Source organism: Jaminaea rosea (assembly GCF_003144245.1).
Source record: "Jaminaea rosea strain MCA 5214 unplaced genomic scaffold BDZ90scaffold_12, whole genome shotgun sequence".
In the NCBI taxonomy this organism is placed as follows: Eukaryota; Fungi; Basidiomycota; class Exobasidiomycetes; order Microstromatales; genus Jaminaea; species Jaminaea rosea.
The window spans coordinates 475,863-503,365 of NW_020289986.1; the positions used below are offsets into that span (position 1 = coordinate 475,863).

At 58.6% G+C, this 27,503-nt stretch overlaps 15 protein-coding genes across 15 annotated transcripts; 10 read left to right on the forward strand and 5 right to left on the reverse strand.

The window, feature by feature from the left end:
• Nucleotides 1–52: 52 nt before the first annotated feature.
• BDZ90DRAFT_58601 (hypothetical protein) lies at nucleotides 53–825 on the forward strand. Its single transcript, XM_025509698.1, has 4 exons — nucleotides 53–108; nucleotides 176–337; nucleotides 432–448; nucleotides 530–825. Exons 1-4 carry the CDS (start codon nucleotides 100–102, stop codon nucleotides 633–635), a joined length of 294 nt encoding a protein of 97 aa, XP_025360701.1. The 5' UTR covers nucleotides 53–99; the 3' UTR covers nucleotides 636–825.
• Nucleotides 826–1,451, forward strand: BDZ90DRAFT_58602 (hypothetical protein). Its single transcript, XM_025509699.1, has one exon. The coding sequence runs from the start codon at nucleotides 922–924 to the stop codon at nucleotides 1,288–1,290; it is 369 nt and encodes a 122-aa protein (XP_025360702.1). The 5' UTR covers nucleotides 826–921; the 3' UTR covers nucleotides 1,291–1,451.
• Nucleotides 1,452–1,735: 284 nt separating this feature from the next.
• BDZ90DRAFT_281057 (hypothetical protein) lies at nucleotides 1,736–2,180 on the forward strand (the record flags this gene model as incomplete). Its single annotated transcript, XM_025509333.1, has 2 exons — nucleotides 1,736–1,743; nucleotides 1,808–2,180. The coding sequence occupies exon 2, from the start codon at nucleotides 1,821–1,823 to the stop codon at nucleotides 2,178–2,180; it is 360 nt and encodes a 119-aa protein (XP_025360703.1). The 5' UTR covers nucleotides 1,736–1,743; nucleotides 1,808–1,820.
• A 1,816-nt stretch (nucleotides 2,181–3,996) lies between these two features.
• BDZ90DRAFT_261861 (hypothetical protein) lies at nucleotides 3,997–4,338 on the forward strand (the record flags this gene model as incomplete). Its single annotated transcript, XM_025508418.1, has 1 exon — nucleotides 3,997–4,338. The coding sequence occupies one exon, from the start codon at nucleotides 3,997–3,999 to the stop codon at nucleotides 4,336–4,338; it is 342 nt and encodes a 113-aa protein (XP_025360704.1).
• A 155-nt stretch (nucleotides 4,339–4,493) lies between these two features.
• BDZ90DRAFT_58655 (hypothetical protein) lies at nucleotides 4,494–7,759 on the reverse strand. Its single transcript, XM_025509700.1, has 6 exons — nucleotides 7,223–7,759; nucleotides 6,962–7,151; nucleotides 6,719–6,905; nucleotides 5,449–6,650; nucleotides 5,049–5,360; nucleotides 4,494–4,970 (listed from the first exon to the last, which is right to left on the reverse strand). The coding sequence occupies exons 1-6, from the start codon at nucleotides 7,656–7,658 to the stop codon at nucleotides 4,547–4,549; spliced, it is 2,751 nt and encodes a 916-aa protein (XP_025360705.1). The 5' UTR covers nucleotides 7,659–7,759; the 3' UTR covers nucleotides 4,494–4,546.
• Nucleotides 7,760–8,439: 680 nt separating this feature from the next.
• BDZ90DRAFT_281059 (hypothetical protein) lies at nucleotides 8,440–9,226 on the reverse strand (the record flags this gene model as incomplete). Its single annotated transcript, XM_025509334.1, has 2 exons — nucleotides 9,006–9,226; nucleotides 8,440–8,919 (listed from the first exon to the last, which is right to left on the reverse strand). Exons 1-2 carry the CDS (start codon nucleotides 9,081–9,083, stop codon nucleotides 8,440–8,442), a joined length of 558 nt encoding a protein of 185 aa, XP_025360706.1. The 5' UTR covers nucleotides 9,084–9,226.
• A 207-nt stretch (nucleotides 9,227–9,433) lies between these two features.
• On the forward strand, nucleotides 9,434–10,357 carry BDZ90DRAFT_261864 (hypothetical protein; the record flags this gene model as incomplete). The annotated part of the gene is made up of 3 exons (XM_025508419.1): nucleotides 9,434–9,828; nucleotides 9,896–10,002; nucleotides 10,080–10,357. 3 exons carry the CDS (start codon nucleotides 9,434–9,436, stop codon nucleotides 10,355–10,357), a joined length of 780 nt encoding a protein of 259 aa, XP_025360707.1.
• BDZ90DRAFT_58674 (TIP41-domain-containing protein) lies at nucleotides 10,206–11,931 on the reverse strand. The gene has a single exon (XM_025509701.1). The coding sequence runs from the start codon at nucleotides 11,904–11,906 to the stop codon at nucleotides 10,377–10,379; it is 1,530 nt and encodes a 509-aa protein (XP_025360708.1). The 5' UTR covers nucleotides 11,907–11,931; the 3' UTR covers nucleotides 10,206–10,376.
• A 533-nt stretch (nucleotides 11,932–12,464) lies between these two features.
• Nucleotides 12,465–13,626, forward strand: BDZ90DRAFT_222567 (thiamine diphosphate-binding protein; the record flags this gene model as incomplete). Its single annotated transcript, XM_025504536.1, has 3 exons — nucleotides 12,465–12,740; nucleotides 12,834–13,297; nucleotides 13,377–13,626. The coding sequence occupies 3 exons, from the start codon at nucleotides 12,465–12,467 to the stop codon at nucleotides 13,624–13,626; spliced, it is 990 nt and encodes a 329-aa protein (XP_025360709.1).
• A 534-nt stretch (nucleotides 13,627–14,160) lies between these two features.
• Nucleotides 14,161–15,228, reverse strand: BDZ90DRAFT_254810 (putative NBP35-nucleotide-binding protein; the record flags this gene model as incomplete). Its single annotated transcript, XM_025507838.1, has 1 exon — nucleotides 14,161–15,228. One exon carries the CDS (start codon nucleotides 15,226–15,228, stop codon nucleotides 14,161–14,163), a length of 1,068 nt encoding a protein of 355 aa, XP_025360710.1.
• A 260-nt stretch (nucleotides 15,229–15,488) lies between these two features.
• On the forward strand, nucleotides 15,489–17,386 carry BDZ90DRAFT_58746 (aldehyde dehydrogenase). The gene is made up of 2 exons (XM_025509702.1): nucleotides 15,489–17,173; nucleotides 17,263–17,386. The coding sequence occupies exon 1, from the start codon at nucleotides 15,586–15,588 to the stop codon at nucleotides 17,101–17,103; it is 1,518 nt and encodes a 505-aa protein (XP_025360711.1). The 5' UTR covers nucleotides 15,489–15,585; the 3' UTR covers nucleotides 17,104–17,173; nucleotides 17,263–17,386.
• A 102-nt stretch (nucleotides 17,387–17,488) lies between these two features.
• On the forward strand, nucleotides 17,489–18,087 carry BDZ90DRAFT_222629 (DUF1772-domain-containing protein; the record flags this gene model as incomplete). The annotated part of the gene is made up of 2 exons (XM_025504537.1): nucleotides 17,489–17,779; nucleotides 17,905–18,087. Coding segments are annotated over 2 exons (474 nt in total), but the record flags the coding sequence as incomplete, so codon positions are not given.
• A 937-nt stretch (nucleotides 18,088–19,024) lies between these two features.
• BDZ90DRAFT_58781 (hypothetical protein) lies at nucleotides 19,025–21,119 on the reverse strand. Its single transcript, XM_025509704.1, has 4 exons — nucleotides 20,650–21,119; nucleotides 20,441–20,565; nucleotides 19,410–20,358; nucleotides 19,025–19,328 (listed from the first exon to the last, which is right to left on the reverse strand). Exons 1-4 carry the CDS (start codon nucleotides 21,013–21,015, stop codon nucleotides 19,128–19,130), a joined length of 1,641 nt encoding a protein of 546 aa, XP_025360713.1. The 5' UTR covers nucleotides 21,016–21,119; the 3' UTR covers nucleotides 19,025–19,127.
• Nucleotides 21,120–21,598: 479 nt separating this feature from the next.
• BDZ90DRAFT_58754 (hypothetical protein) lies at nucleotides 21,599–24,416 on the forward strand. Its single transcript, XM_025509703.1, has one exon. It carries the CDS (start codon nucleotides 21,694–21,696, stop codon nucleotides 23,935–23,937), a length of 2,244 nt encoding a protein of 747 aa, XP_025360714.1. The 5' UTR covers nucleotides 21,599–21,693; the 3' UTR covers nucleotides 23,938–24,416.
• A 187-nt stretch (nucleotides 24,417–24,603) lies between these two features.
• Nucleotides 24,604–27,373, forward strand: BDZ90DRAFT_233680 (MFS general substrate transporter). Its single transcript, XM_025506720.1, has 3 exons — nucleotides 24,604–25,333; nucleotides 25,417–26,561; nucleotides 26,639–27,373. The coding sequence occupies exons 1-3, from the start codon at nucleotides 24,809–24,811 to the stop codon at nucleotides 27,195–27,197; spliced, it is 2,229 nt and encodes a 742-aa protein (XP_025360715.1). The 5' UTR covers nucleotides 24,604–24,808; the 3' UTR covers nucleotides 27,198–27,373.
• The last annotated feature ends 130 nt before the right edge of the window (nucleotides 27,374–27,503 follow it).

Genomic DNA, 27,503 nt, shown 5'->3' on the forward strand with positions numbered 1-27,503 from the left:
ACACTGAGCGGAAAGGCGAGCCATGCAGCGAGATGCAGGTTGCACATTTCTAGTCAGCTTTCAAGTACCATTCAACTCGCCCTCGACCACTCTTCGACGATGAATTCGGTGAGCATAGGTGCGCCTGCTTTGAGCCATGGCAGGGTCTGACAGACCTCTGCCATTCCTTTGCCAGTGCAATGGTATCCGCGAGGACCTAGCAGCGTGCGTCCTGGCCTCGCCGTGCGTGCAACAGGAGGGACGATCAGGCCAGGATTGTATCCAACATGACATGGACAAGCTGCCCATGGAGTGTCAGAACATCTACCGCAGCTTCGTCCACTGCAGGAAGGGACTGGTGAGTGGTGACGCTGTTTGAGTCATCGTAGTGTACCCTAGCCTCGTTCTGATCCCCAGGTCATTCTCACCACTCCTCCACCACCCTGACTCAGCTCGATATGAGGAAGAGGTAAGCGCCGTATAGGACCGTAGCGCACGCCCTCGAGTAGCTCACTGATCGTCTGCTACTTTCCATCAATCGCGTCAATAGGTTCCGTGGCAATGCCCCTCCCACCGGAAAGTCGAACAACCCGACTGGTGGCAACACAGCCGTCGCTGCCAACTTGGCGGAGGGCGATGCGCAACAGCAGCAATAGCGGCAATAGCGGGCTGTTGGAATGGAAATCGTAGCGGCTTGTCTAAAAACCACAGCTTTCTTGCGCTTCCTGCTAGCGAACCCTCTGCCCTCATTCGGCCCGCTGACCATCCATCGACGAGCAGCCTTCCTGGCCGTCATTCCGTCCTACCTTTGGTCCTTGCCTCTCCCATCGACCCATCTTCTGCCTTGACACAAGCTGAGACTTTGAGTGAGAGAGTATGCATGATAAGTGACAGCGCTAGTCTGCTCAAAATATTCATCCGCGCGAGCAGGCTGTAAACGCCATGTCCCTCACCAACATCAAGCACGCCTTCGCCATCTCCGCCATGGCTTACATCCTCGTCGCCTTCCTTTGGCTGACGAACACGGCCAATGCCGAGCTCCTCGGCGACTGCTACTCCACCAAAGCTTGCAATATCAAGAAGCTGAGCGGTCACGGGGTGTATGGGGACTACTCGAGTGGAAGTAAGGTCTACTTCAACCAGACCAATTGCTACGCCTACAAAGCCTACATAGGGAAACCTTACTATCCTCAGAAGATCAGGGTCTGCGAGCGTGTCAACTTTGGCGAGTGTGCCGACTGCTCTGAGGTCCTGACGATCGGTCAATGCTACGTACCGACTGTCATCTACACGGGGATCTGTGTTGATTAGTAGAGGCAATTGGATGTAAGGAGAGTCTGAGGGGCTGAAGCTGATACAGGCGAACAGGGCAAGAAGGCCGTCGTCAATGACACCCCTCGCTGCTTTTCAGCTATTGTTTGTCCAATGTGTTGATAAATCCCAACGAATGCTCCGTTCTCAAACGATGCTGCAATTTCTGCGTGCGGCGATGCTGAGCACGTCGATGACTATCGCACGTCCATGAAGGAGAGTGGAGACGAGTAGACGCATGACATCGAGGAGATCAGTGCTGCGCGTGATCGCTTGGCCCGGATCAATATTTCAACGCAGCACCGATTTGAACCCGTCGATGCTGCGGGCAGCATCTCAGCAATGACTGCCTTACCCACGTCCGATGCCCTCTGCCCTCTCGTAACCTATTTCTTCTCTGATCGGTAACCTCCTTCACAACTCCTAACATCACCACCACCCATCTCGATCACCGTGAGTATCCACGCTGCCCTCAAGAGAGTTTCTGCTGACGACTTTGCCTGCCCCATTGCGAAAGGATATCCGGAATCATGAGCAAGTACACCATCGCCTTCAACGTCGCCATCGTCTACTTGGTGGCCGTTGGCTTCTATCTTCCCGGGATGACCAAAGGTGAACTCCTGGGCGATTGCTATTCAGTCAAGGACTGCGATATCAAGAAGCTGAGTGGACACGGTGTCCACGGCGACTACTCCAATGGGACGCATGTTCTCTTCAACCAGACAGACTGTTATTCCTTCAGGACCTACGTGGGCACTCCTACGGATCAACAGAAGATCAAAGTCTGTTCCAGAGTCAACGAAGGCGAGTGTGTGGGCTGCACTGCGCCGATGGCGGACAACAGTTGCTACACGGCCACCTCGATCTGGGTCGGCCTCTGTGTCGGTTGACCGCAGGAGCGGCCGTGAAGCCCAGACGTCATTGCTACAGTAGCGGGAGGTCACCGATGCTTTAGTCTCATCAACCTCAAACGAGCACTCTCCATCATCGTGCTCTTCTTGCAGTACCTTACACGCGTGCTGATCAGGGGTGCGATAGCATCCACAGACCGGCGATGATCCCGGATCTGCCTGTGCTGAGATGTCAGGCCTCGTAGGCCATGACGAAGATCCATTAAGCATGCCGCCATATGGCTCATGACGAATTTGACAAGATCGAGAGCCTGCAGCGCTCTTGGATAGCCGATCACAATTGAGCGAACGAGCTGGTCGCTCTCTCTGGGCCAGCAAAGTGACTGGCTGGGTCGATCGAGGGCCGCACAAGAGCGCGACATCGATGATGACATAGCCTCGTGTCAGTGTTGCTCTCCTGTCGAGACTGCAAACCCACCTGTCTTACCCACCACTGCGTCTCCAACACCAGACTGTAAGACGCGACCTCATTCAACACCCTGCCAACATGCTCAGCTACTTGTACGTCGTTGTCACTACAGTATTGCCATTGCTCGTCACGCCCACCAAGCCTTGGCCGGCAATCTGGGAATCTGCTTCGACGGGTCCAAGTGCGGAGGCCGGAGTACCCAAATCCTTTCAGGCAAGGCCACGCCTGGAAGTGTCGTCACTTTCCGAGGAGGCTGCTCCGTCTACCAGTCGCTCATTGGGCAGCCATACATCCGAAATGTCTACCTTTGTAAAGACGTTGATGTCTACCAGTGCAGGGACTGTGTCGAGGTCGATACGGATGGATGTTACACGGCCGATCCTATGCACAGCTTCGTTGCTCTCTGTATCAGCAAGTGTGCCCCAGTGGTGGACGTGCGGTGAGCGCGCCAATGAGCAGACCCGCTTGGACGCCCCCACTGACGATGTCATGCCAACACGCAGACAGGAGAACTGCCCCGCTCCCTCGCTGAAGATCTAGCAGGACGCTCGTTCACCTGTTACACCATTGTCTAGCCTCTTGAACGTTCATGAATGAGTTGATCTGTTTGGTGCACTCTGCGCAGACGGAACAGATGACAAAGCGGGTGAGCCCTGCGAATCGTACCTTTTCGATGTCAAGCCGCACATGCCGTGACAGCCTGTGCCGCTTGCCCTGCCTCCTCGCAAGCTGCTCACAGAACCAGAGCTCTTCACCCCTGTACACGACCGCATATCGAACCATGCTCATTCGCTTCCGACTGTCTCTCAACACCGCACTAGCCGGCGTCACGCTCGCTCTGCTCTTTCGATCAGTCTCGGCATCCAATCTCGGTCTGTGCTACCTTGGAATCACTTGCGAAGGCAGGCCAGCCAGCGCGATGCCCGGCAAAAGCATCGCCGGCACATTCGCATCCTTTCAGACCGGCTGCCCTACATACAGAGCCCTCATTGGCTCACCGGACACTGCGAACGTGTATCTCTGCCGAAGCGTGAATACTGAGAATTGCCACGACTGCGTTACGGTCAGTGAGGGCGGATGCTACACGAATGAGCCGGGGAGCCAGTGGGTCGGAGTGTGCATCGCTAGCTGAGTGCGCGACCATGCTCTGCTCGATGACGAGAAGGGCAATTGGTCGCAGCAGACGGGTGGCGCAGGCATGGGCCACGTTTCATAACCAGCCGAGCAACCGCTAAGCGGCCCGTCCTCTACGCTTGACGGCAACATCTGAGCAAGAAATCTCCAGCCGCGTCAGGTGGCTCCGTCGCATTTGGTTGACTTGAGCAAGCATTTCAGCTACTATGCTTTTCGCCTTCTGCCCCCTAACACATTATCAGAAGCCACAGCATGCTTGACCACCTCAAACTCTTCAAGCTCGTAGTTGCTTCAGCCCTCGCCTGCGGCCAAGTCGCCCTGACTGCCAACTTGGGAACCTGTTTCAGCGGACCAAGCTGCTCTGGTAACATTACCGGCGTCGCGAAGGGCAAGGCCGGACCCGGAGCAGTCACCATCTTCAACTTCAATTGCCCCACCTTTCAGCCCCTCGTAGGGGAGCCCTACGCTCACAAGGTGCAAGTCTGCCACAAGATCAACGGTCAAGAATGTACCGACTGCACCACCGTCAGTGTGAATGGCTGCTACCCAGTGCCTGCGAGCCAGCAGTGGGTGGGAATCTGCGTTGGCAAGTGAGGACGGGGCGAGGCCGAGGAGGAGAAGAGATAGACGTGAGCGCGGGCAGTACGACCAGAAACAGTAGACTGGGTCTGGCGCTGAACGAACCTTGATGCCTTGACGTTGACGTGGCGATCGTGGCACTTCGAGCGGGCATGCGAGTAACGGTATAGCAGTACTTGTACAAGGCATCAAAAAACAGTGCGCGCGACCCTCCTCACTGGGCTCAGTCAACCCCTTCCAGCCCCTCGCGCAGATGATCAACAGTACGCAGCCTCCTCTGTGCCGCCTCGACGTCAGCCTCGAGCTTTCTTCTCTGCTCCTGCTGCTCCGCAACCCTCTCCTTGGCACCCTGTCTCTCCCTCTTGACCTTCTCTTCAGCAGCCTTGCACCTCGCCTCCAGCTCCTTGATTCTTGCTAGCCACTTGCTCTCGCCCTGGTTGTATTTGGCCTTGGCTTCGGCGAGACGTTCGTCAGCTTGCGAGGCGGCTTGCTGAGCGTCTCTCAGGCGCTTTTCGGCCGTGTTGGCGCGCGAGTTGAGCGTGGTGAGCTTCGTGTTCTCTGATGACGTAGAGAGGGAGTTGCGCGTCTTGAGTGAGGAGATTTGCGATTGCAGCTCGGCGACAGTGTTCTTGGTAGCGTCAAGCTCGCTGCGCAGCGCGAAGAGGGAAGAGAGGATGTCAGCTTGGCTACACGTGGTGATGAATGCCTCCTTGATCGTCGCGCACCTCTGCTTGGTTACCAGACGTGAGCGCCAGGCCGATTGCTTGTCCTGCGCACCCTTGAGAGCTCCCTCGATGCGATCAATCTGCTTGAAGCGCGACTCTTGCTGGCGTCGCAGATTGCCCACTGAGTCGGTCGCTTGCGCCTCGATGCGCGACGCACGGCGCTCAAACATGGACTTGATCTCGACCAGCTTGCGTACGCGGCCGAGAAGCAAGGCGTGGAAGGCGCCGAAATCGCTACTTGGACGAGGCTCATTAGAGCGCTTGCGAGCGTCATCTACGCCGCCTAGGATCTGGATCATGTGCTGCGAAATGCTGCGAGTGCGGGTGGGGCCGATAGGGATAATCAGCATCTGTTCAACCGCAGTGGTTCTTCTGCATGCGTACTTGCACGCGTACTTACGCTTGGAGGAGGCTATTCCTCTCGAGCACCTGCTTCCTGACTGCCGACTCGGCGCGATCGATGGACAACTCGTCGTCGTGCGACTTCTTCTCTAGGGTATCGGCACGTCCGCGAGCGTCAGCCAACGCCCGCTCGCTCTCTTGCAAAGACGTCTTGAGGGCAGCGATGCGCTCATCGAGACCCAGCCGCGTCTGAGTTTCGGTGGCCAGCTTGGCCTGGGCTTCGGCACTCTCCGAATAGAGCTTGTTGACTTGGGACGCTCGCTCTCGTAGCGCCTCATCCTTGCGGTCGACCTCGTCCCTTGCTCGCTCCAGATCCTGCTCGCAACGCTCTAGATCACGCTTGAGTCGGTCGACTTCGAGCTTGAGCGAGTGCTTGTCCGTAGCACTCGACCGTCCCATTTTCTCTGACTCATCTTCCTTGGCTTGCAGGACCTTCTGCAGGGCTTCCAGGTCGGCATCGCGGTCGCGCAACGATCTACGCGCATGAGCCAGATCGTCTTCGGCTGCGGCGAGCGCATCTTCCTTCTCCTCGATGATGCGGCGCAGATCGTCTTCATTGTCGGCCATGCGCTTCTCCCACTCGGCAGCGAGACTTTCATTGCGACGCTCCTCGTCTTGAAGGTCGGCCAGCATGTCTTGACACTTCTCCTCGAGCTTAGCCGTGTGATCTTGCGCAGCTTCGAGCTCGCTGTTGCGTTGCTTGAGCGTCTCGCGATATGTCTGCAGCTTCTCGCGCAGAGTCTCGCCATCTTCCTCTGACATTCGCAGCCGCTCTCCAGTCTCGGCCATCTCAGCAGCGGCATCGGCGAGTCGCTGCTTCAATTGCTCCAGCTTCATCTCGTAATGCTCTCGCTGCGACTCGAGTTCTGACTCTGCTTCTGCACGGAAATGCTCTGCCTCCTCTGCGTCGGCGATGCTGAGATCTTGCTCGTCCTCGAGGCGTCGAATGGCTTCCGACTGCTGAGCAATTTCCTTGTTGCATTCGAGGACTTCGGCCTCCTTCTCCTCGAGCTGTCGTGCCAAGTCTTCGAAGCGTGCGCCCAGGTCAGCCAGCTCGACTTCGTCTTGCTTGCGGGCTTGGAGTAGCTCCTCCAGCTCTTCCTCGATCTGCTTGCGAGCTTCGTGAGCGCTCTCGAATTCTTCCTCGAGTTGCATAAGTTCGTTGGACTTGGCAGCAAGCTCGTCGCGGAGGCGGTCGTACTGGGTACGAGCGGGGCGGGAGCAGAATGTCAGGACGGCCCTAGCTCCACAACGATTTTCCTGCTCACCTTATTCTCGTCGGCGCTGCGCTGTGCGTCGACCTCGCCCCTGAAGACGGCAACCTCTGCTGCTGAAGCTTCCAGCTGACCGCGTACCTCCTGCAACTCTTGCTGCGTCTTTTGGTGGTCTTCAATGCGCTGCTCCAGCTCAGCCTCGAGACGATCGAGTTCTGACCGGTGTCGCTCGTGCAAGTCTCTTGTCGCTGCAGACTGGTTGGCTCGGTTCTGAGCGTGCTCCTCCAGCTCAGCGACTCTGTCCTCATGCTCTCGACAGCTCTCTTGCCAATGTCGCAGCTCTTTGTCGAGAGCCTCGCGCTTCTCCTCTGCTTCATCTCGCTGCTTCTCGAGGCGGTAGATCTCCTGGTCGAGGTCCTCCTTGTCAGCCTGAAGGTCGTTGCGCTCGTTGTCAGAACGCAGCAGCTGTTCGCGAAGTCGTTCGAGCCTGCAAGCGGAGGCGGGGAAAGAGTTAGCTATGCGCGGGGGCTAAGGACTCGAGCTGGACATTGTACCCACTCATCCTCTGCTTGCTGCCTTGCCTGCGCTTCCTCGTCCTTTTGCTGATCAAGCAGACGTAGACCTTCTTCCATCTCGTCCATTCGCCTCCGCGTCTCGCGATCCGTCGATCCTTGCTGCGAGGAAGACTGCGTCTTGACCTGCTTATTGAGGTCCTTGATCGTCTTCTTTTGAGCAGTGACGAGATTGGTGAGCGTGAGGCGATGTTGCAGGACGCGAGTATTCTCCTGACGTAGGCGAATGATCTCGGCGGCTTCTTCGCTAGGGTTGTAATGACGTCGCAGACTGTCAACTTCGATCTTGAGGTCATCGCGCTCTTGCAGCAGGCTGTCGATGCGATCTTGCATCTGCTTGGATGATACGCCTGCCTTGTTCTTGGATTCCTTGATGTGCCTCTCCCACTCGCTAGCATCTGCTGAGGCGACGGTCGTCTCATTTGCGTTTGTGAGATTGGGCCTCTCTGCAATCTCGTCGCTGCTATCGCCCTCGTCGTCGTCTAGAGTGACCTCGTAAGGGGCTGAGAGAGCGCCTCGCGCAGCAGCGTTGGATGATGAAGGGCGTGATGATGGACGACTGCCGCTTGGGGAGCTCGTTTGAGCGGATGAGGGAGCGAGAGGCACTCGCGAAGGTGGGACTCGAATGGATCCAGTCATCGCTGCGGGCTGCTTGCCATTGCTGACTCGTCGGTCCCTGCCATTTTCATCGCGAGCTGCTGAAGACGAGGATGATGCTGTGCGTAGGATGGGCTGGGCCACGATACCAGTGAATGCATTTGTATCGGTGTCCATTGTCGAGTCGAAGCGATTGGCTGCAGCATTACGAGGAGGAGGCATCATGCTAGCCTCCGTCGTCTCGTCACCGCCTCCAGCGGCAAAGCCAGCCGCCCTGGCGAAATGGTCCGCCATCAGGGGGTCGCAAGCAGAGAAGTCGAAGTTCTTTCAGCTAAGAGTCCAAGAATGGTAGTGTGAATGAAAAGTGAAAGGAGAGATGCGAGGGCAAGCCAACCAACCCATTCGCGCTTGTTTATCCGCTCCGACCTGGCCAACACGCACGACGCGGCTGCAGCCAGAGACGCACGTCAGAGAAGGGCGAGAGGGAGAGGCCAAGAGCAACACCACCAGCCAAACAAGAAGCAATGAGAAAGAATCAATGGCGAGCAGTAAGATGGATGCTGATGTTGCATTCCCCGAGATGCTTCTCTGACGCTGACTACGCGGTTACAATAGAACCTGGAAACCGGCTGCAAAGCTCATCAATCCCACCAGGAATGCCCAAGTCGTTGCCGCATTTGCTCCTCCAAAGGTCATGCCCATCGCGCCATTCCCTGAGCCCATAGACGTAGCTGTAGCACTGCCCCCTCCCACAGTCGTCGAGACACCCATCGAAGTCGCGCTGAGAGTAGCCAATGAGCTTGAAGTTGCTGAAGAGGACGACGAAGCCGTGCCATTGGCAGAGCTTCCGCCGCTAGCAGCGCTTCCACCGGCCGTGCTGGTCTGATTGAGGAGCGTGAAGGAGCCCGAGGGGTTAATACTCGTGGTCAGCGGGCCGATAGGAGTAGCGGCAGGAGTAGATGCACCGCTGTTGGTGCATCCAGCGCCTTGAGGGACCGGTGTTGCTCGCCCGCTAGAGTCCGTCTTTGTGACGATGGTGCATTCCGCCTGGCCGCTCGTCATGATGAGTTCTGCACGCTCATCGAGCTGGATCAGATGGCGGAGACGAAGCGTGCAGCAAGAGAATGTCAGTTGATCGGCCCGTTGACGCACTTGCGAGGAAGCCAGCTCACCTTGAAAGCCGCGACGGCGCAGGCCGTGATGGCGATTGTCAAGACGAAGAGGATGGCACGTAGATTGAGGCGAGCCATGATGATGGTGTGAAAGTCGAAGCAAGGATGCGTGGTGATGATGAAAGTCAAGAGGCAAGCAGCGATTGGATACCAGAGGGAGTCTGATGAGGGATATCTCTTTCTCGCCCGTGAATGTCCAAGCGAAGGGCCGACAGGCTAGGCTAGGCTAGGGTGGTGCCCTGTGTGTGCTGTGTCCTCCTGCCCTCCCCTCCTCTGCTCGGTCGGAGCGACGTCCGGCGTGCAGGTGCGAATGCCAAACACGCATGCTGCGCTGCTGCGACTCGCATTTGGGGCCTCCACCCCGCACCCAGACGAAGCCATCAGACACCCATTGAACCCTTTCTTCGAATTGCTACCATCGAGCAAGAATGGCATCGCAGCGAGTCCTCACGGGGACGACACGTAGCGCCCTTTCGAGGTCGGCGCAGACATCGCTGGCGCTTCGCGGCAGCACCAGCACGACCTTCTCACGAGCACTGCATTCTCGTCCGAGTCGACCGACGACGATCAGTCGTCCCTCGTGGGTAACGTATGGTGGAGCCTCTCTAGCCTTATCGCTGCCATTCTCGCTCTTTAGCAAGGGCGGCAAAGAGGGTAATGACGAAGCAGCAGCAGCAGCAGCAGCGAAGGGCAATTCCTCGGGATCGTCCGACAACGCCGAGTCGCAGAGCTCTGCGATCCTCCGTCAAGCCTCGCCGGCGGCTATGCGCTCGCAGCCTACGACGCTCATGTTTCTCAGCGTCAAGGGCTCGCAGCGGTACGAGTGAGTAAGCCGAGAGCCAGGAAGCGCTCGATATCACAGCGGTCTGAGTGTCTACCTCCGTTCGCAGTTGGCAGGAATGGATCGGCTACTTTCGAGAAGCAGGCTATGACATTCTTGACTGCAATCTAGCCGCAGCTACGAGCAGCACAGACGAGGCCAAGGTGCTCGGCGATGGTAAGTATCAGAACGAAGGGTCATCTCATTCACAGCACGCTGGTCTCGGGTCACTCACATGTAATGCTCCTGCGCAGAGCTCGCCAGTCAGGTCCGCCTCTCGTCTCTGCAACGCCAGCCTCTCGTCTTCATCCGCGCCTCGGCTTCTCCTTTAGCGCTACCTCTCCTGGGCGAGCATCTAGCGTCCAAGCGGCCCAGCGTTGCAGGCATCGTCATCGTCACGTCGAGCGAGGGCGCCGGGCCAGAGGCGGTCGACGCACTCGCAAAGAAGCTGGGAGGCAGGGTCAAAGTAGTCAAGGATGACGAGGAGGGGTTGAGGGACAGCGAGAGGTGGTTGACGGAACAGGGCTTCTAGACGGGCACAGCAATGCTATTCAATTAAAGACGACGACATCGACGCGCTGCCCAATGCCTTCCCACGCCTCTTCGTCGCCCAATTCACCAACGACGGCAGCTGCGTCGGTGCCGCCAGCGACCGTTCCTGGCGCCTTGGCAGGCTGCACGCTCTGCGCGGCAGTCGTAGCTGCGAGAGCAGGGTGCTGCTGCTGCTGCTGCTGGCCAGACCTGCCGGCAAATTGCCTTGCCGTGAGGCTCTCGAGAGTCTGCGAGACCCAGCCCGGGTCGGTCAGGAGAGACAAGTCATTGGGTCGGTAGGGAGGGAGGCGAGCTCGCACATCCTTGTATGGAGCTTCGCAGCCGCTAACTTCTCGGATCAACCGCTGCGCAGGCGGGGTAGCGGACGATGATATAGATTGCATCGTCGTCGCTGGTTCCTTGGCTGCTCCCCGCGGCTGACCGAGACGAAGAGAGGACATGTCTGGCGTAGTCGTTGATCGCGGAGCTGATGTGGCTGCCCAAGGAGCTGCTGCGGGAGGGGGAACTGCATTCGACGATGCTCCTGGTCGTGTCACTTGAGGCATTGCGGTGGCGGGCATCGCTGAGGCTTCTCCACCGAGCTCATTGAAGGCACAATACATGCGCGTGTCAAAGAGGCGAAAGACGACGTCGTCGACGCGGAGGAAGAAGCGCTGTAGGATGAGGAAGCCAGATGGCATGACGCGTACCTTGACACCCAACATGCTAGTACCATTGTCTCCCAACTCATCCTCAAAGAGCACAAGGTCGTCGTAGAATAGGATAGGCTCCCCGCTTGAAGGGCCTAGTCTCTCGACGGGGATGCGATCTAAGGCAGGATCTGAGGCTGGTTTCCATGGAGGCAACGAAGAGGACGATGAGGATGACGGTGAAGGTGAACCCGCCCACGTCGTCGAGAAGGTCCAATCGTAATCGCGAGCCTCTGCAATCTGGGTAGCGGCTGCCGCACCAAAGGCAGTTGTTGGGGCAGGCGCATCTGGATCTGTCGTGGCTGTCATTGCTGGATTATTGGCTGGGTCGTTGCGACTCTTTCCCCACTCTTGTGCGTAGGCGACTTTGATGCCACGCTTGGTTTGCGGCTTTGCTCCCAGCGTCTTGTGACCGCGACGCTGTGAATCTTGCGCTCTCCAGTCTTTGCTCAGATCAACGCCCTCTAGCCTCACTTTGGCGGCGACTCCATCTACGCATCGTAATGCCTCGTCTGCGGCAAAGCGGTACTCGAAGCCCGATGGCTTGTGAGAGATGACGAGCGTATTTGAGGGGAAGACCATCTCTGGCGGGGGTAGTCCGAGTCGATCACCCAGTCCATCCATGTATGCTGAGTTGCCAATGGCGCCTCTAGAGGTTGTGATGGTCCACGACGATATTTCGATGCATCGGTGAGCCACTCGATCTGGAGATGGCGACGCAGCATCGACGCCCTTGGGAGCGGTGTGCCATTCTCGCAGGAGGTGAGAGACACCTCCCTTGCGAGACGTCGAAGCAGTCGGTTGCGTTGACGACGTCGATGCTGATGACGAGGTGGCCATTTTGCGAAAGCGAATGAAATCAGCTATCAAAGTGGCACGGGCCGCCTCCTCTCGTTCAACGATGCACTCGACGCCCCCCTTGCCGGGGACCTTTGCCTGTCCGCCTTCCGTTCCGTCGGCCTAGCCCTTTGGCTTCTTGCCTTGCCGTGTTGGGGCGGCTTCTGAGCGGACGACGGCAAATCTCCTCGAGGCCAACGAGCCAGGCACGGCAAGACGTCCAGTCGGCGCCCTCTCCGATGGATGGGACGATTGGGCGGGGCGGCCGTGCTTTTGGTTGGCAACTTCTAATCCTCTCTCCTCCCCTCTCCCACCACCACCACCACCTTTTACCTTACTTCCGTGCGCTCCGCGATGTCCCTCATTCGCTCGTCCCTCTTTGCCGGCGCAAGGGCATCGTCGCGCTCCCTTTCGACGTCGGCTCGTGTAGCCAGCCCAAAGGTCCTCACTCCTTCGGGAGCAGGCCGCATTACCTACGGCGCCGCTTCCTCATCCTCAGCTGGACCTTCGTCCCTCGCCTCTCCTCGCCGCAATGCTAGCTCAGACTCTCAGCCAAAGGAGATGACGGTTCGTGATGCTCTCAACAGTGCAATGGAGGAGGAGATGCTTCGCGACGACACCGTCTTCATCCTCGGTGAGGAGGTCGCCCGCTACAACGGTGCATACAAGGTCACCCGTGGTCTCCTCGACAAGTTTGGCGAGCGTCGTGTCATCGACACGCCCATCACAGAGGCAGGATTCACTGGTCTCGCCGTCGGTGCCGCCCTCAGCGGACTTCGCCCTATTTGCGAGTTCATGACCTTCAACTTTGCCATGCAGTCCATCGACCACATCATCGTGAGCAGCAGGACAAGCATCATAGAACTTGGCAATTTACAGTGCTGGCCATGCTGACCGCCTTCCTACCCCCTCGTGCTCACTCGCGCTCAGAATTCGGGCGCCAAGACTCACTACATGTCTGGTGGTAACGTCCCTTGCCCCGTCGTCTTCCGTGGTCCCAACGGTGCCGCTGCTGGTGTCGCTGCTCAGCATTCGCAGGACTACTCGGCATGGTACGGCCAGATTCCTGGTCTCAAGGTCATCTCGCCCTGGTCTGTCGAGGACTGCCGTGGTCTCCTCAAGGCGGCCATCCGCGACCCTAACCCCGTCGTCTTCCTCGAGAACGAGATGCTCTACGGTACCTCGTTCCCCGTCACCCCGGAGATTCTCTCCGAGGACTTTGTCCTTCCCATTGGCAAGGCCAAGATTGAACGTCAGGGCAAGGACATGACCCTCGTCTCGCACACCTTGGGCCTCACCCACTGCATGAACGCCGCCGAGCAGCTCAGCAAGGATGAGGGCATCGAGTGCGAGGTCATCAACCTCCGCTCCATTCGTCCCCTGGACATCAAGACGTGAGTGAACTCGGCTCAAGCATCTGAGCATTTGGAGAGCTAGAGCTGATATCGTGTCTCCTCCCCTCGCGCGCCACAGCATCATCGAGTCGGTCAAGAAGACGAGCCACTGCGTGACCGTCGAGGCCGGTTTCCCCGCCTTTGGTGTTGGATCCGAGATCTTGGCTCAGCTGTGCGAGAGTGAGGCTCGCGACTACCTCGACGAGTTCCCTGAGCGAGTCACTGGCGCGGATGTGCCCACTCCTTACGCTGCGAACCTTGAGGCTCTCAGCTTCCCGGACGCCAACATCATCAAGAAGGTCGTCAAGAGGAACCTCTACAGGTCGTAAGCGAGCGCGGCGCAGACAAATGTACGGGCTGAAGGCGCGAGTGAGGCGTGAAGTGTGAGACAGGGCGGGAAGAGAGCGAGAGACGGGGCGAGCAGTCTGGGCGTTGGAGGGGAGGGCTACGGAGCATGCGCAGACGGCCGGCGAACCAGCTTGGTACGTCAGCATCACGCGTACACACACACACACGCACACACACACAAAAAGGGCAGACTGGCGTCGACGCAGCACCAGCGACGACGACTGGTCACCAATGACGCTCCATCCTCACCACCCCTCGATCCGAGGCTCTTCTCTTTCGCAATAGATACGACTGGCATCGATGCGGGGAAGCGTGATAACTAGCGAGGACATATGATGACTTTTGATATTAGATGATGTGCGTGTGTGTGCTCTGGATTGTGCTGTTGTACAATGGCTGGACCGTCGCGGTCGTCGTCGCTCTGGGTAATGTCTATTGAGTCATCCCTTTCCCTCTGCCTTCCTCTCATTGCTAGTCGCGATCCCTCCTCTCTCGTCGCTGCCTCTTCGCCTCGCTCACGGCGCAATGGCTCTGATCTGCTGTATAATGTCCATGTAGGCCTTGGATGCCGGTGAATCGGGATACTCGTCGACGAAAGATTCGCCCGTATCACAGCATCTTCCAATGCGCGGGTCGAGGGGCACGCTGCCGAAGAAGCGCAGCCCGAGCTCTTCGCAGAGGGCCTTGGCACCACCGGTTGATGGATAGAAGATATCGCTGCGTCCATGACATGCGGGGCAGACAAAGCCAGCCATATTCTCGACGACGCCGAGGATGGGCACATCAACTTTACGGAGGAATGAGATCTCCTTGCGGACATCCTGAAGAGACACCTCTTGCGGCGTAGTGAGGAGGATTGCGCCGTTGATGCCGCTCTCTTTGAGGTAGGAGACAATCGACAGATGCTCGTCCGAGGTGCCAGGAGGCGTGTCGATGAGCATGTAGTCGAGCGGGTGAGAGCGAGGGACGATTCCGTCTGCCATTGCTTGGGCCTCTTCTTCGTCACCGCCACACCAGTCGACGTCGAGGAGGAACTGCTTGATCAAGCCATTCTTCTTGGGTCCTCTCCAGATGACGGCGGATGATTGCGAGGGGAGGAGGAAGCCAATGGACATGCAGCATAGATTGTCGGAGACGTAGACGGGTGACCATCCAGTCGATGATGAGTGAATGGTAGCATTGGCTAGGCCAAGGATCGTGGGCATTGATGGCCCACAGACGTCGATGTCCATAATGGCCGTTTGTACATCGGGATCAGTGGCGAATGACCATCCGAGAATGCTAGTAAACGTCGACTTGCCCACCCCTCCTTTGCCACTCATGACGAGGATTTTGTTGCGCACAGCTGCCATTCGCTGTTTGATCTTTGGCAAGTCTGGGTCAGGGCCTTTTGGCGTTGAAGAGCATACACCTTGATTAGGGCATCCATCGCACGCCGAGGCCTTGCCCGCCTGGTCGCTATCAGTCCCAGGACAGTGAGCGGGCGCATTCTCTGGCACAGTGTCGGGCAGTGCCTCTGCTATCGACTGCGGTGGTAGCGTGTGCTGCACGGGCAGAGAGGGAGGCGTTTCTACGGCCAGCATACTGTTGTGCGGCAGTGGTGTGGAGTAATAGGATCAAGAAAGAGTGAAAGTGGATGTCGAGTCGCGACGACAAAGGAATTCGCGGATGTCGCTGCGACTCTCGGCCCTAGGCAATTGCCGCCGCCAAGGGGCACGGCCAGGCAGGCCAAAGCACAACTTTGAGGCGTCAGATGACTGACGACAGTCGGTGTGCAATTGCGATGATCATGCAGCACCTCGCAGATCGTGCTCGCAGATTGACTGACGCCTGACGGCTCGATGCTGCTTCTCGTTCCCCGCACGAATTGGACCAGCTGTTTCTCAGCGACTCGACATGGCCTTTGACAGCTTCGCTCTCTACCAATCGAAACGTCCGCCATGAGCAACGGAACATCTCCTGCCCAGTTTATCAACCTACAGCCGGTACCGGCTCTCATTGGCGGTGAGCCATTGACGTCTTCCAAGACGCTCTTCGATGTAGTCCGTCCTGAGCGCGGAGACAGCGCCAAGGTCCACTCCGTCGTCTCGTGCTCCGTCGACGACGCCAATAGAGCAGTCGACGCAGCTGCAAAGGCGCTGCCATCATGGAAGTCGACGAGCTTCCCGGAGCGTCGTGCAATCTTTCTCAAGGCTGCCGATCTCCTTCGTGGCCGCATCGATGAGTACGTCAAGCTCACCACCGACGAGACGTGCCTTGATTTGTCATTCTCCGGCTTCGAGCTGGCTCACCTCGCCGTGCCAGGTCTAGAGGAGACGGCAGCTGTCATTTCGACGGCTCTTCGAGGTGAATTCCCACGTCTCGACGGCTCTGGTCGTCGCGAGCTCATCCAGCGCGAGCCCTTTGGCGTGGTACTCGGCATTGCGCCTTGGAACGCTCCCTTCTTCCTCGCCCTTCGCGCTATCCTCAACCCGCTCGCTGCTGGCAATACTTGCATTCTGAAGACGTCGGAGAACAGCCCACGAACGCATCTGGCAGTTGCCCAGCTCCTCTACGATGCCGGATTGCCAAAGGGTGTGCTGTCCGTGGTCCACTCGGCGCCCCAGGACGTCGTCGAGGTGACCAACGCCCTCATCCACCACCCGGCCGTTCGCAAGATCAACTTCACTGGGAGCACGCGCGTCGGCCGCCTCATCGCCATGGAAGCTGCCAAGGCTATTAAGCCCATCGTCCTTGAGCTCGGTGGTAAAGCGCCGCAGATTGTCCTCGACGACGCTGACATCAAGGTTGCCGCCAACAATGCGGTCATTGGCGCCATGATGAATCACGGGCAAATCTGTATGTCGACGGCCATCATTCTCGTCGACGCCAAGATTGAAAAGTCCTTCCTCGAAGAGGTTCAGCGCCTGTTCTCAGAGAACAAAGAAGCCCTCGCCGAGTACCGCAAAGCTCCAGGCAAGGCTCGCGCTCTCTTCACCGCCGCCTCAGCCAAGCGTGCGAATGAGATCCTCGAGTCGACGCTCCAGGCTGGCGCTAAGATTGCTGCGGGCGATTCGAGCGCCAACGACGTCGAGCATGCCTCTGTCAAGCCAGTCGTCGTAAGCGGCGTCAAGCCAGAGATGCGTCTCTTCCAAGAGGAGGCGTTCGCGCCCATTCTCTCCGTCACTACCTTCACCTCGGACGATGAGGCTGTCCGACTGGCCAACAGCAACTCTGCCGGTCTAGCCGCGGCAGTCTACGGCAGCGAGGTGCGAGCTGTGCGTTTGGCTCAACAGATCGAAGCAGGGCAGGTTCACGTCAATGCGATCACAGTGCACGACCATCCGAGCATCCCGCACGGTGGCTGGAAGGAGAGTGGGTTTGGGCGCTTCAATGGCGTGGCGGGTCTGCACGAGTTTACGCAGACGAGGACCATCACGATGAGCGAGCCCCAGGCGATGCCTCTCGTGGTGCTGTGAGGGGGGCGAGAACATGCAAAGGGACACTGTCAATGGATCTCGTACAAATCGCAATGCATTGCTGGTCATCGTGAGAGCGGCTCTCCCTCTTGCCCGATTCTAGTTCGACGGCTGCGCACTGACCATCTCGAATCCGCTTTCCGTGGGCCTGTGCTGAAGGTTGCGGCGACGATCATCTTGCCATTCGAACCACCACTTCGCCGCCATCATCATGTCCGTACCTTCGCCGACTTACTCCAATGCCGTCGCAACCGTCGGTTTGGCTTTGGCTGGTGTCCAAGCTGGTGAGCCAGAAGGGCGGCAGAGCACTTGAACGCTGCCTCTCTGCTCACACAATCTGACTGACACTCTTCGTTCCTCGCCGCTCGCCGCTCGCCCATCGCTAGGTCTCGCCATCGCCTATCCTCTCATCATCAATCCGCACTATGCTATGAAGCACCAGGGTGATCTCCTCGACTCTCCCTCCCGCAGCCCGTCCCTTAATATCAACCAGCGCCTCACCCTCTGGGAGCGCTCCTACAAGATGGGCACCGTCATCCCGGCGCTAGGCCTCGCCTGCTCCGCACTCTGGGGCAGCCTCTACGCCATGAATCGCAACAAGCTCGCCGCCCTCACGCCCAACTGGAGGCTGCTGGGCATCGGGGCGGCAGCGCAGTTCTCGATCGTGCCCTGGACTGTAAGTACCGGCGCAGCGCGTGCCGCTGCGCAGCGCCGCGCTCCTTAACGTATCATAGCAGGCGTGTGCGTGTACTTCAGCTGATCATCACAACTCCCCCGCACGCCGTACGACGCGCCTTACAGCTCATTGTCATCATGCCCGTTAACACGAAGCTCATGGCACTCCGCAAGGAGGCCAACAAGCGTGAAAGCGTCAACGAGGCAGAGGTAGAGCAGCTCTTCCAGCAATGGCAGAAGCTACACCTTGTGCGATGTGGGTTTCTCGCTGTCGGGCTTGTCTCGGCCATTGGCGCGTTTGTGTGGTGATGCTGGCAGATCAATGCAGAGAGAGTCTACTGCCGTGTACCTTGTCAATGGCAGCTGCGTTACCGTGCTTGCTTCTCTGCAGAGCGGACAGACCCCGCAATGCCATCAATGACGTCTGTACCCAGCTTCTCTCGTGCATCAGCGAGCTGAGCACCTCTCTCGCCGAGTAAAACACACGAGTGACGAAGCACAGCACATTGCCACTTGGAGTAACGACAGATGACAGACGGGCTGACAGCGTCTTGCTTAGGTGTCGCGCTGAGCCGGCGACACGTGACGTCCGAGCTCGACGGCTTTCATGACATGAACGCGAACCCCTATGACAATCCACGGAGAACCTCGCAAATGATGATCGCGCTCGTCCGAGGGAGTATTGAGGCTACATCTGCGGTCATCAGCATCACTTGCAATCCACGTCGTCGTAGCGCTTTGATAGAGAGCCTCAAATGGATCTTGAGGATTGTGATTGATGTCACAGCGCGACGCTTCTTTGAAGAGAGCCCTGCCTTTCCGATGCTTGCGCGGCGTGTGTGACTCAGCTCTTTTACTTTGTGACGGCCGTTCCATTCATCAGCACCCACATGCCCTTGATCGCTGCGAGCCTTGCTGCGCGGCGTCACCCTCTGTCATGCTAAGCTCAATGCGATCCACGACGTCTCAATCGTCCTCCGCTCTACTCTGCTCAATGCAATCCAGTATTCGGGCCGCTGCAAGCACACCTTGGCTATCCATTGTTCATGGCATCTGGCATCCAGCTCAGACGCATTAGCGCTATTGAGGCTCTGGCGGGAAAGTCATTGCTGTGTTGCGGAGCCGTCGGTGCCAGAAGGAGGAGTAGTGATGAATGTCGACTCTGTGTCGATGGCCAGAAACAGGCAAACGCTGCGCTGCGCTTCAATCAGCTCAGTTCATCTGGCGAAATGTGTTCACGACGACCTTGTATGGCGTTAAGCAGCAGGGTGAGACAGTCAAGTGCGATGACGCTTGATGGTAGCATGAAGAAGGCCTTCACATTGCAATCGTTGTGCGCTGCGCCGCGCCTACATCTCCGGCGGTGCTTCCTTGCTCCCGACTCCCGCCAGCTCTGCATACTGCGTCGTGCCCATTTCAGTCAGTCGCGAGATGACGCGGGCAAAGGCGAACAACTCCTCGTCTCCGCTGAAGATAGGATTGCCGCCGAGCTGGTCCATCGTCATGCCCAGGGCGTCCATTGCTTCGCGCATCGCGTCGCTCGTCTCGGCCTGCGGCGGGGTGAGGAGAGTGTAGAAGGGTCAGCTCGTCGCACGGCGGCCATCATTCCGTTCTCGCGCTGCGCTGCGCACCTTCTTGTTGCCGTCCGTGCCAGCGCCAAAGATTTGCAGAATGGGCACCTCGCTGCTCGCAAAGAGCTTCGTCTTGCTCTCATAGGCGGCATCGATGAAGGTGATGAAGCGCCTGGCCATCTCGCGCTGGTCGAGCCCCATCTTGGGAACCTCGTCCACAAAGACCGTCGGGAACGTCTGACAGATCTCAATGTAGTCTGCCGCAGAGCGAGGCGTGCCGCATAGGTCGTGGAAGGAGAAGCGGGCCACCTTCTTCGTCGAGAGGGGCACGGCCAGCGTGCGGCCCCAGATGGTGAGCGGGCGACCCTCGATGGCCGGATCGTGCGGGTCGCTCGTGAAGGCTTCGAACAACTTCTCAAACTCGCGCAGGTTCTTGTCGTCGAGTGGCGCGTAGTAGACTTTGCTCAGAGCTTTGGGCACCTTGCGGTAGTCTGTGCCCGAGTTGAGGTCCTGCACCTTCAGCTGCGACTGGAGGAGCTCGATGCAGGGCACGAACGAAGAGCGCTGGATGCCGTTCTTGTAGAGGTCTTTCGGCTCGCGATTCGATGTCATGACGAAGACGACGCCGTGGGCGATCATGTGCTCAAGTAGGCGCCGCAAGATCATGGCGTCGGCGATGTCGGTGACCTGGAACTCATCGAAGCAGAGCACGGTGGCCTCCTGAGCGAACTCCATGGCCACGGGAGGGATCGGGTCTACGTCTTCGCCAGCTGCCGCAGCGGCCGCTGCCCTCTCCTTTGCCCCACCAGCAGGCCCGCCCGAGATGGCATTGGCTGCGCCGCTCATGACGCGAGACGAGGCGCCGACGACGATGCCACTGGGCTTGTGAGTGAGCGTCTTGAAGGCGTGCATGCGCTTGTGAGCGTCGATCATGAACTGGTGGAAGTGTATGCGTCGTTTGTGTGTGATGTTGTCGGGAAGTGTGTCGAAGAAGAGGTCCATCAGCATGCTAAGCGGCGTGACGGCAGGAAGGTAAGGGACAGATCAACATGAGGAGTAGCACTCTACTGATTGCCCTCTCGCTCGCGCACCTCTTACCCGTGCCTACGTCCCCGTGAAGGTAAAGCCCCTTTGGCACATCCTCTGGTACTTGCAGCTTGCCGTCGTCGTGTCCATCGCTGCCCTCGTGTGATGATGAGCCGAAAAGGCGGCCGAACTGCGCGTGGGCGAAGAAGGAAACCTCTCAGCTCGATGCAACCTTTTGAGCTCTACCGCGTCGCCATCGCCGGCGGCCACTCACGAAGCCCCTCTTTTCCACCTCCTTCTTCTGTCCCAACGGCCTCGTAGGATTCGGCGGTCGATAGAGCGTAAGCTCTTCGTGCAAGCCCTGCAAGATGGCTATAATGGAGCGCTGATGGTCGTCATCTTTCAGCAGACCCTTTTGCACCAATTCATTGTATCTTGCTGTTGGACCAGACGGAGGCGATGAGGGTGAAGCTCGAGCAGAGGGGGAATATGACGCCGCTCCCGTCGAGTGAAAGTAGCGACGACGTACGATTGAGCAGGATGCGAGCGGCGGTAGGTTTCCGCTACATCGCGGCGCTGCTGCCGCTGTTCTTCTACTGCATGCTGTGAGCGCTACCACAGACGTCGCTGGCCATGCCATGGTAAGAGGGGACAGGACGAGGTAGGTTTGCAATTCCGTGAACCCGCACACCCCGCAAAGTCATTCTCGTCGACAATCGCCCACAATCTCCAATCGCCCGCCTTCCGCCTTTCCCATGTGCCTGCCGCCTGCCTGCCGCTTCCCGCTCCCTGCCGTCGTACCCGACGTCTCCAGCGGGCACCTTTGTCTACCACCTCGCTCGACACAAGATGAGCGCCTCGCCGGAGCCAGCTGCGTACCACTCTCTTCGTTCTCGCCTCCTCCCATTTGATTACTATCAATCTCTCCCCCAAATCTTCGCGGTGCTCTCTTGCGATCCCCCGCAATTGCTGAGCTCCGGCCCCCGCCTCCGGCTCGCTCTCACGATCAGCCGAGAGAGAAAGGCGGACAGACAGAGAGAGAGGGAGCATCTGGCCTCGCCTGCCGTCCTTGCCTGCCCGCCCGCCGCCCGGGGTCGAAGCCACTTCACTCACTCGACTCGACGCTAGATCCGTCGACGCAGCCGCCTCTCGACGACTGTCTCCGCATCCTCCCATTCGTCACCACCGACGCCGCCGCCGTCGCCGTCGCGTGAGATCTATTCAGGCACGCTAGCACAGCCCGCTAAACCCCAATCAAGCGTTCCCTCCATCACATCATCCATCATCCTCGTTTGCGGGCGGACCATTGGCTTGCATTATGTCCTTTGGCGGTGGGACATCGATGGCTACTACAGATGCCCCACTCGTTTCACCAACGCCAACGGCGACGACGGGTGCTCCGTCCTCATCCACTTCACATGCTCCCATGATGGCGACCAGTAGCTCGCATCACAGCAGTCACAACAGCGGCCATCCTCCTCCACCCGCCCCACCAACGGACAATCCACTCTTCTCATCAGACGAGGCCCGATTCATGACCGACTCCTTTGCCTCTGCCTTCTCCTTCGATCCCTTTCAACACGGCGCACCCGGCTTCAAAGTGCCCGCTGTATTACCTCCTGGCCTAATTCAAAGCTTGACGGCACCCAACAACAGCATGGCAAATTCGATGAGATCAGGCAGCGGGGCAGGTCCCAGCTTACCGCCTTGGGACCCTTCAGTTCACTTTTCGCCTTCGTCAGGCTCGTCTGCGCTGCGCAGTGGTAATAACAATGGCGGTCCGTCTCGCTCGAGACAGCAGTCGTGGGCTCCAGGTCAGACGCCGCATTCAATGCAGCCAACGTCGCATAACGCAGTGTCGGCAGACACGTCCTTCAACGACTTTGTGAGGCGTAATTCGGCATCGATCGCTCAGCCAGGCTATCAAATACCGCAACGCCAGCAGCAAACCGCCTACCATGGGACGGCGCAGAACGCTGCATCATCGTGGGGCTGGGGCCAGACGGCCTCTGGCTCGCAGGCAGATCCAGCTTCGCAAGCTCGTCCTGCCGGTGGAGGAGCGTACGGACAGAGTCGTGAATGGCAGATGCAGCAGCTTCAGGCCTTGCAGGCAGAGCGTAGGCGGTATATGGAGTCGTTGCCTACCGCAGAAGCCTCTTCGTCGTCATCATCGTCAGGCGGCGGCGGCGGAGGCGGCGCCTACGCGTCTCCTCACTCGTCTGCTTCACCTATGGGTGCTGCTCAGACTGGCCCGAGCTTGTCATCTTTGGGCCTCTCTTTCCCCAGCAGCCACGACTTCCCTGCCGCTTCCCCACCAGAAGGTGTTGCGCACGGCAATGGACAGCAATCTGCGCATCAACCGCCAACCATTCCTGGACACATCGCTGCTGCATGGGGGCCAGATGGTGACTCCGAGATGGCGGATCAGACGCAGCAAGCCAGCGGGTCACGCTCTTCGTCCAAGACTGGGAGAAGAACAGGCGACGCTGCATCGGCTCCTGGTCCCGACTCGACCGCGGATAGCGCATTGACTCGCTCCGACTCCAGCTCGAATCTGTATCGCCCCTGGCCGAAAGCTCCCTCGCCATCCAAGACGAGCGAATCGTACCCTCCGCTCAAGCTCAATCTGTCACGCGTGGATCGAAAAGGTGTGGCGCCACACGTCGTCGAGGCCTTCTTTGGCAGGGATGAGGCCGAAGAGAGAAAGCTTTTCCAGCCGCACCTCGTCGACTTGAAGGAACGCCGAAAAGAAGAGCGCGCAAAGAAAGCTGAGTTGCTAGAGGAAAAGAAGAAGAAAGCGTCGCAGAAGCGGGGCGGCGATGCCGAAGATGACGCTGAGGCCGGCGGCAAGAAGGCGTCGAGCAGTCCAGATCCAGCGGCTGGAGGAGGAGAAAAGGGCAAGAAGGCGCCCCACGTCCTCCTGACGGAAGCTGAAAAGAAGGCCAATCACATCGCCTCGGAGCAGAAGCGTCGCGCCAACATCCGCAAAGGGTACGAGATGCTTTGCGCCGGCGTACCAGCGCTGCGTGAAGCCCTTGAGAAGGAGGGCAGTGGCGGAGCTGGTGGCACGGGTGACAATGGGACCGCGGACGCAGACGCTTCGTACGATGTGGGAGGAGAGCGCATCGATGGACGAGCGGGTCCACGCAGCGAGGCGGTAGTGCTGGGCAAGTCCGTCGAGCATCTGAGGCAGCTCCTTGAGGAACACCGCGACTTGTGCTCGAGGCGAGACCACGCGAGGGCGAAGCTGGCGCGCAACAAATTGGGGGTAGACGTTGTCGTTGCAAATGGGGACGAGGACGACGACGACGTGGCTGGGGCTGAGGCAGCTTCTTCCACGATGGGGACGACCAAGAAGGGCAAGGCAGGGGGTGCAGCAAAGGGAAAAGCGGGCAAGGCGGCGAACTCTACAGTTGACGGGGCGACTGCACCTTCAAGCAAGAAGGCGGCGGCGGCAGCGGCAGGAGGCAACAAGAAGGCGGCTAGCAAAGCAAACAAGGCTGCCGAGGATACCACCAAAGTCAAGGAGGAGCAAAGCGTGGACGGTATGCAGGAGGACTAGTGTGCGCTCCTCGCATCTAATTTCATCTCGATAGTGTAAGATGTCTCGTCGTCACTCGTTTTTCATCATTATCATCAACGCGCTCTGGAATCCACATCGTTAGCAACGCGAGCGCGGCCCAGAAGACTGAGACGGCCGACGTCATTCTTCGGAGACAGGGTTCAAGGTCCACAGTGTGCCGTCGCGCTGCCGTCAGGTCGACCCCCGAACGTCCGCTATCGATGTTGAGTGCTTGCTTTCATGGAAGGGCTGTCCTGGCATCGTCTTGGTGATCGTTCGCCTTCCCATTTGACCACCTGATCCACGCGTGAGCCTTTGCTCCTCTCCTTTCTGTTCCTGCTTCCTGAGGACCCAGCTTTGCTCCCATAGCCTGGGAACCTCGAGTGCGGCGGGCAGTGCGGCGAGGTGAAGACGGCAGGCTCGGCGGCAGAGAGACGCGGAGTGGACCCTTGCCTAGCTTCTGCAGCTTCGCTCGTCGCCTCCCATTTAGCCGCCGCCCGCTGCTCGCAACTCCCTTTGGCCTGACCGCACTGGCCGCTTAGACTTCGTAAGCTTGCGTGGAGAGACGAGCGAGACGAGCCAGTCGGGGACGAAAGTTTGATGCCAGTCAGGTCAGGCAATGCGGGCGTAGGGCGAGATCTCACAGTGTGTCGTCCCTCGTCATCCCTCTGTCGTCGGTCATCGTCTAGTCCATCGTTGCTTCTTCAACTCACCATTCTGTGCGCTACCTCTGCATAGTCCCTCGACCCTTCTTCCGCTCGTAATCACCCGGTGGATACATCGAGCACGTTGAGTACGTCAGGCCCGTTACCTCACGCGTGCTTTCTCGAGCGCACCACGTAATCATCGCAGCTCGCCGCGTTATCGCCGCATGCCATTAGGCAGACACGCCGCAAGCAACGACCACGACGACGAAGACCATCCTCGCCCGCACGACTCGGACTCTCCCTCGTCTTCCTACTCGGACCTCGACGTCGACCCCACCGTAGCGCTCCTCCGTTCAGAGTCGATTCCTCTGCGCAACATGATTCGTACTCCTACCCTCAAGCGCAGCCATTCTTCGAAGCGCATCCTGCCGCGTGACAGCGACGACGAAGAGGGTGATGCTCAGCGAGGCAACAACAGCGACTCGCCATCTCGGGCTCGAGCTCGAAGATCGTTCATGTCATCACGCTCTCACCGCAGCTCCATCCGCAACTCTCGCATTCTCAGCGGCGCCGATCAGGCCAGTCCCGAAGAGGCAGCAGCCGCAGCCTCCGATGACGCTGCCGCCGAAGGTGGCGAGCTCACTGAATCTCCTTGGATGCTTGCTTTTGACGATAGGCGCTCTGCCAAGGAGAACAAGTCGCTCGCCGTAAGCGCAGAGCTTGATGCAATGGGAATGGGCCGATACCAGGTGAGACGCGCAGCGCGGGTGCAAAGCATCATCATCCGCATACTGATACGTCCTATTTGCTTGCCTCTCGCTCCCCATCCCAGTGGTTCATCTTCTTCCTCTGCGGCCTTGGCTTCTTCATCGACCTCCTCTGGGCTCAAGCATTTGGCCTCATCCTCGTGCCCCTTAAGAACGAGGGCTTCGGAGCCATGGACGGCAACATTGGCACCCTCACCACTGCTTTCAACGTGGGACTTACCGTAGGCGCCTTTTCGTGGGGCATCGGCGTCGACGTCGTTGGCCGCAAGTGGTCCTTCTACCTCACTTGCCTCATTGCTGGCATCTTTGGCGTCGCGAGCGGTGCAGGACCCTCGTTCACCGGTCTGCGCATCCTTGTCGCCTTCGTCGGCTTTGGCGTTGGCGGCAACATCCCCATCGACTGCACCATCACACTCGAATTCTTGCCGACTGGCCGTCACTATCTTCTCGCACTGCTCAGCGTCTTCCAGCCCATTGGCACCCTAGCAGCATCAGGCATCGCCTACGGCTTCGTGCCCCGCTACTCGTGCGGAGGAGGCAGCGCTGAGCTCATGGCCGATCAGCTGGCCGCTTGCACAAGGAGCGAGAATGCTGGCTGGAGATACACGCTTTACACCATCGGAGCCATCACGCTCTTCGTCTTCTTTGTACGATTTCTAGTCTTCAAGTTCAGGGAGTCACCAGCCTACCTCATCAACCGCGGGCACGACGCGGAGGCGCTCCAGGTCCTGTACGAGATTGCCAAGGTCAACAAAGTTGAGAGGCCTCGCCTTGACATGGACGACTTCCGTGAGATCGAGCAACGCTGCATGGAGATTCAGACCGGCCGCAGCAGCGATAGCGACATGGCGTCTCGCCTGTCAGGTCTTACCCATGACACGGCAGCCGACAAGCCTATGCTGACCGGGACGGCAGAAGCTTCAGATGCCAACGCCGACTCCGATGCTGACAAGGCGGCTCAAGCAGCAAAGAGGGCTGCGCCGCCATCCGGCGGAGCAAGCGGTACCGCAGGCGGGCGTCGTGTCTCTCCTCGAGTCTCTGCCAAGCCTGCTCCTTCAGACGAAAAGATTGAAGAAGATGAGACGGCGTGGCAAACTGTGTCAAGGACATTAGGAGAGATGGGCGCGCAGCTGCGTGGGATCCACATCCTGTTCAGGGACAGGGTCATGGCCAGGATCACCATTTTGATGTGGCTTACATACATGGCCGAGTGAGTGATTGGGCGTAGCGCGAAGCGTCGTGTGCGCAACAAGCTGATCAGTTGCACTCTTTGCGCGTACGCTCCAGCTTCTTTGGCTTCACGATCGCCGGTACCTTCTTGCCTCAGATCCTCGCCGACCGGGGCCTCCAACAAGGTCGAGCCCTATCCGAGACGTACCGCGACTATGTCATCATCTACGCACCTGGCATCCTTGCCTGCCTGGTTGGGTGCGCTCTCATCGAGGTGCCTCGTGTCGGACGACAGTGGGTCATGGTCATCAGCTCAGCTCTCATGGGTGTGAGTATGTTCATCTACACGATCATCGACACCGAGGCTGGCTCCGTCGGCCTCAATGCTATGGAGTACTTTTTCCAGTCCCTTTTCAACGCCGTCCTCTACGCCGTCGTACCCGAATTCTACCCAAGTGCGGTGCGAGGGACAGCTGCGGGCATCACGTCGACGCTGGGCCGCATTGCGGGTATCGTAGCTCCCTTGGCAGGAGACAGCCTGTACGGCCAGTATGCGGACATCTCAAAAGACTTGGCCGCCAGATACACGCTGTACCTTGGCGGTGGAGTCACGCTCCTCTGCCCCATAGCATTGGCGCTGCTGCCCTACGACACGCGCGGCAGGAGGAGCTACTAGCAAGAGACGACCGACGAGAAGAGGGGGAGAATAACGTAGGACTCGCATGCATGCATGGATAGATTGATGTTATTCACCGTAGTACGTCGTGATCGTCTCTTCTCTACTCTATTTCTCTTGGCTTCGCCCACGCCCATCCCTTACTGAAACGACATGAATGATGACGAAATGACGAGGTTCCTTCCATCTTGACTGCGAGTGATGCGAGCCTGCACGTCGCGGCCGCGACCTTGACCCACAGCCTCCACTCGACGGCAGCGGAGCAATTCACTCGACCCTTCGACTCTCTCCGATGCTGCGAACGAC